The 9,474-nt window shown below is 39.9% G+C and overlaps 1 protein-coding gene across 1 annotated transcript; it reads left to right on the top strand.

The window, feature by feature from the left end:
- Positions 1 to 3,621: 3,621 nt before the first annotated feature.
- Positions 3,622 to 9,126, top strand: slc25a32b (solute carrier family 25 member 32b). Its single transcript, XM_058376421.1, has 7 exons — positions 3,622 to 4,048; positions 4,993 to 5,143; positions 5,234 to 5,319; positions 6,516 to 6,670; positions 6,903 to 7,016; positions 7,102 to 7,247; positions 8,705 to 9,126. The coding sequence occupies exons 1-7, from the start codon at positions 3,829 to 3,831 to the stop codon at positions 8,829 to 8,831; spliced, it is 999 nt and encodes a 332-aa protein (XP_058232404.1). The 5' UTR covers positions 3,622 to 3,828; the 3' UTR covers positions 8,832 to 9,126.
- Positions 9,127 to 9,474: the final 348 nt, after the last annotated feature.

Below are 9,474 nucleotides of genomic sequence, written 5' to 3'. Positions count from 1 at the left end.
GCTAATAAAGCTAACTTGACCCTCTCCGTATGTTTGCTTGACCACACAGTAAGCTAGAATACTAACATATAAAAAATATTTAAAGCCAATTTTTAATCGCTGTAAAGTTTCCCGACACGATTAAGGATTTATTCGGCATTTATTTGAGCAGCCACTACCCAGAGCAATGACACATAAAGCGGAAAAAAAATTTCACAGGAAATGCCTTAACTCGCGGTCTAGCTGAAGCGAATGTAAATATGCGTTTTTTGGAAGAAAAAAAACGGCACACAGAATACTGTAAATACTTCAGCACATCATCTCTCCGTTTTCCGACTGCTTTGTAGTAACTGAAGCGAGCGAACGCGAGTGTTCTTACCCATAATATTGCTGTTCAGAGCTGCTTGAGAAACCAAGCCGACATTCCCCTGCTAGCACTTCCGCAAAAAACTCTACGCGCCTTACGTCACGCAGCCGCGGCACAGAGGCTCCGCGCTACGCAGAGTGCGCAGCCGCGCTTGGAGAATCGCCACGGGACGAGGCTGACTCGCGCCATGCGCGTAGATTCTTAAAAAAAGAAAGAAAGAAAGAAAGAAAGAAAAGAAGAAAAAAATTGCTTAAAAAATATCAAAAAGAAGTGGAAATATGATATAAAAATGGATAGACGAGTTACAAATTATATTGAAATATTATGGCTATTTAATAAGTAAGTAAGTAAGTAAGTAAATAAATAAATAGCATCGCTCATAATTAACCACGGTTAAATGAAAGACAGAAAATATAGACACATGGAGAGACATGCATTAAATAAAATAGATAGATAGATAGATAGATAGATAGATAGATAGATAGATAGATAGATAGATAGATAGATAGATAGATAGACGGACTGACAGACAGACAGACAGACAGACAGACAGACAGACAGACAGACAGATAGATAGATAGACTGACAGACAGACAGACAGACAGACAGATAGATAGATAGATAGATAGATAGATAGATAGATAGATAGATAGACGGACTGACAGACAGACAGACAGATAGATAGATAGATAGATAGATAGATAGATAGATAGATAGATAGATAGATAGATAGATAGACGGACTGACAGACAGACAGATAGATAGATAGATAGAGACTGACAGATAGATAGATAGATAGATAGATAGATAGATAGATAGATAGATAGATAGACAGACAGACAGACAGACAGACAGACAGATAGATAGATAGATAGATAGATAGACGGACTGACAGACAGACAGACAGACAGACAGACAGACAGATAGATAGATAGATAGATAGATAGACAAACATAAAGACAGACAGACAGACAGATAGATAGATAGATAGATAGATAGATAGATAGATAGATAGATAGATAGATAGATAGATAGATAGATAGATAGATAGATAGACGGACTGACAGACAGACAGACAGACAGACAGACAGACAGATAGATAGATAGATAGATAGACACAGACAGACGGATGGATGGACGGACGGACGGATGGACGGACAGACAGACAGACGGATAGACAGATAGATAGATAGATAGATAGATAGATAGATAGATAGATAGATAGATAGATAGATAGATAGATAGACAAACAAAGACAGACAGACAGATAGATAGATGGACAGATAGATAGATAGATAGATAGATAGATAGATAGATAGATAGATAGATAGATAGATAGATAGATAGATAGACACAGACAGACGGACGGACGGACGGACGGACGGACGGACGGACGGACAGACAGACAGACAGATAGATAGATAGATAGATAGATAGACAAACATAAAGACAGACAGACAGATAGATAGATGGACAGATAGATAGATAGATAGATAGATAGATAGATAGATAGATAGATAGATAGATAGATAGATAGACGGACTGACAGACAGACAGACAGACAGACAGATAGATAGATAGATAGATAGATAGATAGATAGATAGATAGATAGATAGACGGACTGACAGACAGACAGACAGACAGATAGATAGATAGATAGATAGACACAGACGGATGGATGGACGGACGGACGGACGGACAGACAGACAGACAGACAGACAGATAGATAGATAGATAGATAGATAGATAGATAGATAGACACAGACAGACGGATGGATGGACGGACGGACGGACGGACGGACGGACGGACGGACAGACAGACAGACAGACAGATAGATAGATAGATAGACAAACATAAAGACAGACAGACAGATAGATAGATAGATAGATAGATAGATAGATAGATAGATAGATAGATAGATAGACGGACTGACAGACAGACAGACAGACAGACAGATAGATAGATAGATAGATAGATAGATAGATAGATAGATAGATAGATAGATAGATAGATAGATAGATAGACGGACTGACAGACAGACAGACAGACAGACAGATAGATAGATAGATAGATAGATAGATAGATAGATAGATAGATAGACGGACTGACAGACAGACAGACAGACAGACAGACAGACAGATAGATAGATAGATAGATAGATAGATAGATAGATAGATAGATAGACACAGACGGATGGATGGACGGACGGACGGACGGACGGACGGACGGACGGACGGACGGACGGACGGACGGACGGACGGACGGACGGACAGACAGACAGACAGACAGACAGACAGACAGACAGATAGATAGATAGATAGATAGATAGATAGATAGATAGATAGACAAACATAAAGACAGACAGACAGATAGATAGATGGACAGATAGATAGATAGATAGATAGATAGATAGATAGATAGATAGATAGATAGATAGATAGATAGATAGATAGATAGACGGACTGACAGACAGACAGACAGATAGATAGATAGATAGACAGACAGACCTGGGATCTGGTGTGGTGGGATTTATATAATAGTCAATGATTTCTTTATCCTGTTAACATTTTAGAAAGTTTAAAACCTTTCCCGATTTCAGTTAGTGCTTGCTGAAAGTGCATCACTCCATAAAATGAAGGACATTAGAAATCTACAATAAATAAATAAAGAAAAGGAAAATTGCGTGTGCTCAGAGTAAAAGGAGGCTGTGATGGATTCTTAAGCATCAGACAAATAGCTTAATTGATTAAATGCAAGCAGTAGTATGTATTTAGGAAAAATATCCTTTTGCTTTTCTGACTTTCAATCAATTTTTTTTATAAATTGTTTGGAGTATTATTTACGTTCTGCGCATAAGTAGGACCTTTTCGTAAATGAAAGAAAATGAAAAAAACTGTTAAAAGGTGGAGAATTGATAATAGATAGGCAATAGCCAAAACTTTTAATAATACAGGCCTGACTTTTAATTTGCTTTTTTTTTCCTCTCATGAATGACACTTCCGTGTTTTCTAACGTGGGTCGAATCCCAAATTTGCTCTGGGTAGATACGAAGTGCACTACACGTAGTGCGAAAGAATAAAATAAAAATAAAAAATAGCTCACATATAATTATAACAGGTGTGTTTGGAATTGTATTTGTTTCGAAATTTACGTTAATTTCGCTAAACAAATACTTTCACAAGTGTCTGCGTTAATTAAGCGTGCGCGTGCACTGTGTAGGGCCCCTAAAGAGGACACAGTGGGTGGTTTGGAAAGCTGCTTATTTAACTGACAACGCTGTGCTCGTGCACGTCCAGTCCTGACAGGAAGGTCAGAGATATGTTTCCAAACATGGATTTTTAAAGCTGGACAAATACAAACAAACAAAGAGAAAAAAACTAGGGGATAAATTAAACGTTGTTTTTTGTTTATTAAAGTACTAAGCTAACAGGCTAGCTGTTACGTGTGTGTGCGTGTAAGTGTCGCACTCTAGGTGTTAGCATGAGCTCGAGCTCCGGACAGGGACAGGGACAGGGACAGGGAGCCCCCGCGGCGCTCGCGGTCACCGCCGAGTCTCCGGTTCGAGGCGTCTCCGTGACGGGGAACATCAGGAGACTCTTGAGCCACGTGCGGGTTGAAAACCTGGCCGCTGGGCTGAGTGGGGGTGTGGTGTCCACCATGGTGCTGCACCCGCTGGACCTGGTCAAAATCAGGTTTGCAGGTGAGGTATCTCTCTTACGCGCACGTGCACTTACGCACTATAAATATAGGTCTAGGTTGTCTACAGGCCAGTGTTGAAGACTTTTCAGACTAGCTTAACACATGCTCGAAAACGGCGCCCCGAGATGACGTCATGTGTTTATTTGCATATGCATCAGGATGACAAGACGTCACGAGCTTTAACACAAAATTCAGGGACGCACGTGGGAATAGGCAAGTGCGCGGATGACGTCATCACGTTTCCTGAATTTTTACTGAGGCTCGGTCCACTGTGTGTGGGGACGTTACAGAAAAATAATCAGTGCCCTGATGGTGAGACGAGGCGGACTTCGAGTTGACTGTGTTTCCATAACAACGTGAACAAAAGTGTTCTAATTCACTGCAGCGGTGTAGTAATAAACATGTTATTATTTTTATCCATTTAGAGTTACATCTAACATCTGTAAAATAAGTTAGTTCTTCTTATAGCATCGATAAATAGTCCTTTCCCTCTCTCTCTCCCTCCCTCTCTCTCTCTTCTCCCCCCTCTCTCAAACACCCCCCCCCCTTACATAAATGTTAAATAAACATGTCTAGTTCTATAACGCTGATGCTTCTATCAGTTCTAGGATAAAAAAAAAAGGAAGTTAAATCTTTGGCATCGCTGGAATAAACATTCAGTCAGTCTGGAGAATGGATGTGGGTGGAGTCGATGGTTGTGTGTGAGCGACAGCATGGATTAGGGTGGTGCGGTATCTGAGTTAATCATTATCATGATATTGGCGTTTGCAGTACTGCTGAGCTGATTTGATCACGAAACCTGTAGAGTCATGAGAATCCTGAAGAATCAAAGACTTTGGGTAAAAATAGCGATGACCAATCGCACTAAAGTTTAACAGCAATAACAGAACCTGTACTGTGTTATATTTGAAGCCCTGATGTGCACTGATCTTTAACCTTCCCCAGTGAGTGACGGCTTGGAGCTGAGGCCGAAGTACCACAGCATCTGGCACTGCATGAGGAGCATCTGGCAGCAGGAAGGAGTTCGCGGCTTGTACCAGGGGGTCACCCCGAACGTCTGGGGTGCCGGAGCTTCGTGGGGTCTTTATTTCTTGTTGTACGTGCCCCCCCCATCCCCCGTTTAAAACATTACAACTTTATTGTGCATGCTTCATTTAATTACCACTGTTTTTTTAATAAATAACAGTTATAATGCCATCAAGGCGTACGTCAAGGAGGGACGTCAGACGGAGCTGAGTCCAACGGAGCACCTGGTGTCTGCAGCAGAAGCAGGTCCTTTCAGCTCATATCACACACACACACACACACACACACACACACACATACATACACCGAATCAAAGCGACAAAACACTCTCTGTAAAGTTGTGTGTACAGAAAAGCTGTGGAGAAACCTGGCTGACATTCCTATGTGCGTTTCTCACACTAGTGCTTGATAAGATGTCTGCGTTGCCGGGGAAACGCTGCTGTAATTAAAGCCTATAGATAGTGATAAATATACAAGTCAAGAAATCAACACAACACAGCACAGCACAGACTGGAAAAACTCATTGCCCTGTGAACTCCTCTTTCTAGGCCTGGGGGGGATAGAACAATAAATCATCATCATCATCATAAAAATCATATAATAAAATTAATATAATAAAATAATTAAAGAAAAAATAATAATACAATTCATATAATCAATAATTATGAAATAAAAAAATATATAATAATCATGATTAAAGAAAAATTATTATTAAAGAAAAATAATATTCATATAATCAAATAGTTATTAAATAAAAAAAATAATATAATAAAATCATGATTTAAACAAGTTATTATTATTTAAGAAAAATAATATAATTCATATAATAAAATTATTAAATAAAATAAATAATATAATAAAATTATGATTAAAGAAAAAAAATATTATTGTTGATTTTTTTTATTTCTTTAGTATACAACACTGCATTTTTGCTGGCATTTAGCAAACCTATATGCATAATCTTGCATTTTGTACAAATTTCTGGAGGTGTTAGCATCATGTAGCTGCAGAGACGCTTTTCATCAGCAGGGATTGATGAACTGGTCAAGGTTCGAAGGCGACACAGTAGAGCCAAGTACCGGGTACAGTCCTAATACAGTTACATTAAATATTATAATCCTAAAGCACTGTTTGTCCACGCCTGAGCAGTTTTAAATCCATCTGGTAAGATTCTATTAAATAACACGTTGTTAATATCAGAAAGTTTCTTTAACACTTGTAACTGAAGTGCTAGGGGCTTTAAATAAGGTTCGAAGAAATGCTTCACTGCACCTCATCCAATTCAAGGAGCAACCCCATGGGATGTCATGACATTACAAAGCATATGAGAATAATACAGCTTAATGAACCCGCTGACTGAAATGGTTATTGATTTGGCCTGCAGAGATGTTGCTGAATTTTTTTTTAATTGATATTTAATGAGAGTTGTTGCTTTTCCACAGGAGCCATTACTCTCTGCCTGACGAACCCGATCTGGGTGACGAAGACACGCTTGGTTCTGCAGTACAGCACCGATCCGAGCCAGAAGATGTACAGGGGCATGGTGGACGCACTGGTGAAGATCTACAGACAGGAAGGAGTAGCGGGACTCTATCGGGTAGGACGTGGTCTATATCAGGGGTGGAGAAGTTCAACAGGAATACTTACAGATCACAATTCCCTTAAGCTGTACTTCCATCACTGACCACTGGGTGGTGCTCACGCTCTAGGGAAAAAACATGGCCTGACGCAGTAAAATAGTTTTCCAGCTCATTCAGTATGTTAAATATCAATAAATCTGAGTTTTTTTATTCCCCCGTAGCTGAATCGGCTGTTTTTTCTGCACACAGGGTTTCGTTCCCGGCCTTTTCGGGACGTCTCACGGAGCTCTGCAGTTCATGGCATACGAAGAGCTGAAGAGAGACTACAACAAATACAGGAACATGCATTCAGACGCTAAACTGGCGAGTACCAGATGTTTTGCAGATGTTTTAAGAAATCCACTGTAACCACAACGTGACATTACATCATCTTTTTTTCCCTCTGCAGAATCCATTTGAGTACATTACAATGGCAGCTTTGTCCAAAATCTTCGCCGTGGCCACTACATACCCGTACCAGGTGATCCGAGCTCGCTTGCAGGATCAGCACACGAGCTACGACGGCGTGGTCGACGTCATCCGCAGGACGTGGAGGTGAGACCAGAATGACACCATAAGCTTTTAAGATTAGCATTAAAAACTCATGGATTCTAGGACTTAAAACCACCTCTCAAACGGCTCATGTACAAGAGTCGGTTCTTAACATTCACTTAGAAGATTCAACTCAAAGAATCGACTCATTCGCAAACGACACGTGACTATTCTTTTTCCAGATGAAAGCAATGCAGAAGTGACAGAATGGCTTACGTCTTTAAAGAAAGAAAGAACAAAAATCTCTCTGAAACAGCTCATATACGCAAGTTGACTCGGAGTCGACTCCAAATTGACTCGGAGTCGACTCATTTATGAACAACTCATCAGAGCAGGGTCGTGGACGTCCTCAGGAGGATGTGGATGTCAGAAGGCAGTAAATCACCATGAATTTGTTCGATTAATATAAATATTCACACTAAGAATCGTTAAGTGATACTTTGTCAATCGTTAGTGAACATTTTAGCACTTTTTTTCACCATTGATTCATATACGACTGGGAGATTTGACAACATGAATTCGACACTGAGATAGATTAATGATATATTACCATAGTTTCCCTCTTTTTGATGATAAAAGGTGAACAAACATGAAAGAACAATCTGTGATTATAAAATATTTGCACTAATCCTAAACGAGGTCAAAGCACATACATTTTTAGCTACACACACACACACACACACACACACACACATACATATATATATATATATATATATATCAGATGTAGTATAAATTAAGCATAAAAAAAGGGAAAGGAATGGGTAGTTTTGCCCAAAAGTGCCTCATCAGCTGTGCCGGCAAAATGCTTCAGTGCGTCGATTTTCTCTGGAGACTTTGTGTTCTGTGCTTTATTTTTTTATTTTTTTAAACCACGTCTGTGAGAGTTGGAGCCGAACTACACTGTCGATTACTCCACATATATCTCGTCACTAACCAGAGTGCCCTGCAAATCACGTATAACATGTTTATAACATTCATATAACAGCTTAGAAGCGCTAGAATCTTATAATTCCAAGATTAAAATGATGTGATATTGTTGCCCAGCCCTTTGGATTCATTGTTGTTCAGTAAACACTCCTCGGGAACACTGGACGCGGGACAGAGACACACTCTAGTCCATTACATACTCGTTTCCACTTAGAGTTTAGGTTTAGCGTAACCTTTTCCAACCAGCTGCAGTTGGAAAACCAGGAACCGGAGAACGTAGAGGACAAGAGGAGAACATGAGAAACCCTACACGGTCAGAACCCGAGCTCAGATGTTCCCAAGCTTTCAGGCGACTTCGAGGTGTATATCCCAAAAATATTTTCTGGTGGTCAATTTTTGCATGAGCAAAATAAATTAGAATGGGGAAAAAATATATATAAATGCATTTACATTGTACATGACTTTTCTCCAAACTGGTGGTGTTTTAAGACTCCAATTAATTAACTAGAGAGATTGTCTTCTCTGCGCAGGAATGAAGGTTATCTAGGCTTCTACAAAGGCATGGTGCCAAACCTGCTCCGGGTGACGCCAGCCTGCTGCATCACATTCGTGGTGTACGAGACGGTGTCCGGCTTCCTCCTGGACCAGAACAAATGAGGAAAAGAAGACGCGGGCAATCACAGCAAGTTAGCGCCGAGGGAGACGCTAGGTTAGCAAGGAGAATGAGCTCTCGCTGGGCCACGACGCGGAACAGATACCAAGCGAGCGTAAAGATGAGGGTTCTCATGACGGAGACATGTTGCGGCTTTGTACAAAGCTTATACAAGGAACTGGTGCTGCTATGAGTTTACATGTGTAAAATACATTGGGAAGTGTGTGTGTGTGTGTGTGTGTGTAGACAAGACAAACAGAACTGATGCAATGAATCAATGCATTCAAATAAAACCAAAATGGATTGTTTAGAAAAAATGTCAAATGTACACAATTGTCCTCTTACCTCAGAGTGTCCGGGTCTTGAAGGTTACTTCTCAAGCTAAATACACTACTCACAAAAAGTTAAGGATATTTGGCTTTTGGGTGAAATTTATGGAAAATGTAAAAAGTTCATGCTACAGTGATATTATATCATGAAAGTAGGGCATTTAAGTAGAAGCATGCAATGGTGATTTCCTCATCTCAAACAATTTATTGAAACAAAAGCCAACAACAGTGGTGGGTATACCACAACAAAAAATGTCAGTGTCTCAATAATTTGTCATGTGCCCTTGACCATCAATTACAGCTTGACAATGATGTCTCA

The sequence above is a fragment of the Hemibagrus wyckioides genome, linkage group LG23 (genome assembly GCF_019097595.1).
Source record: "Hemibagrus wyckioides isolate EC202008001 linkage group LG23, SWU_Hwy_1.0, whole genome shotgun sequence".
Classification (NCBI taxonomy): domain Eukaryota; kingdom Metazoa; phylum Chordata; class Actinopteri; order Siluriformes; family Bagridae; genus Hemibagrus; species Hemibagrus wyckioides.
This window is presented reverse-complemented; position numbering and strand designations above follow the sequence as displayed.

Bases quoted from the DNA above. Each gene is read 5' to 3' on its own strand.
- slc25a32b (XM_058376421.1), top strand. From the start codon at position 3,829: ATGAGCTCGAGCTCCGGACAGGGACAGGGACAGGGACAGGGAGCCCCC. The intron at 4,049-4,992 runs GTGAGGTATCTC...AACCTTCCCCAG, and splicing joins GGTCAAAATCAGGTTTGCAG to TGAGTGACGGCTTGGAGCTG. The intron at 5,320-6,515 runs GTCCTTTCAGCT...GCTTTTCCACAG, and splicing joins GGTGTCTGCAGCAGAAGCAG to GAGCCATTACTCTCTGCCTG.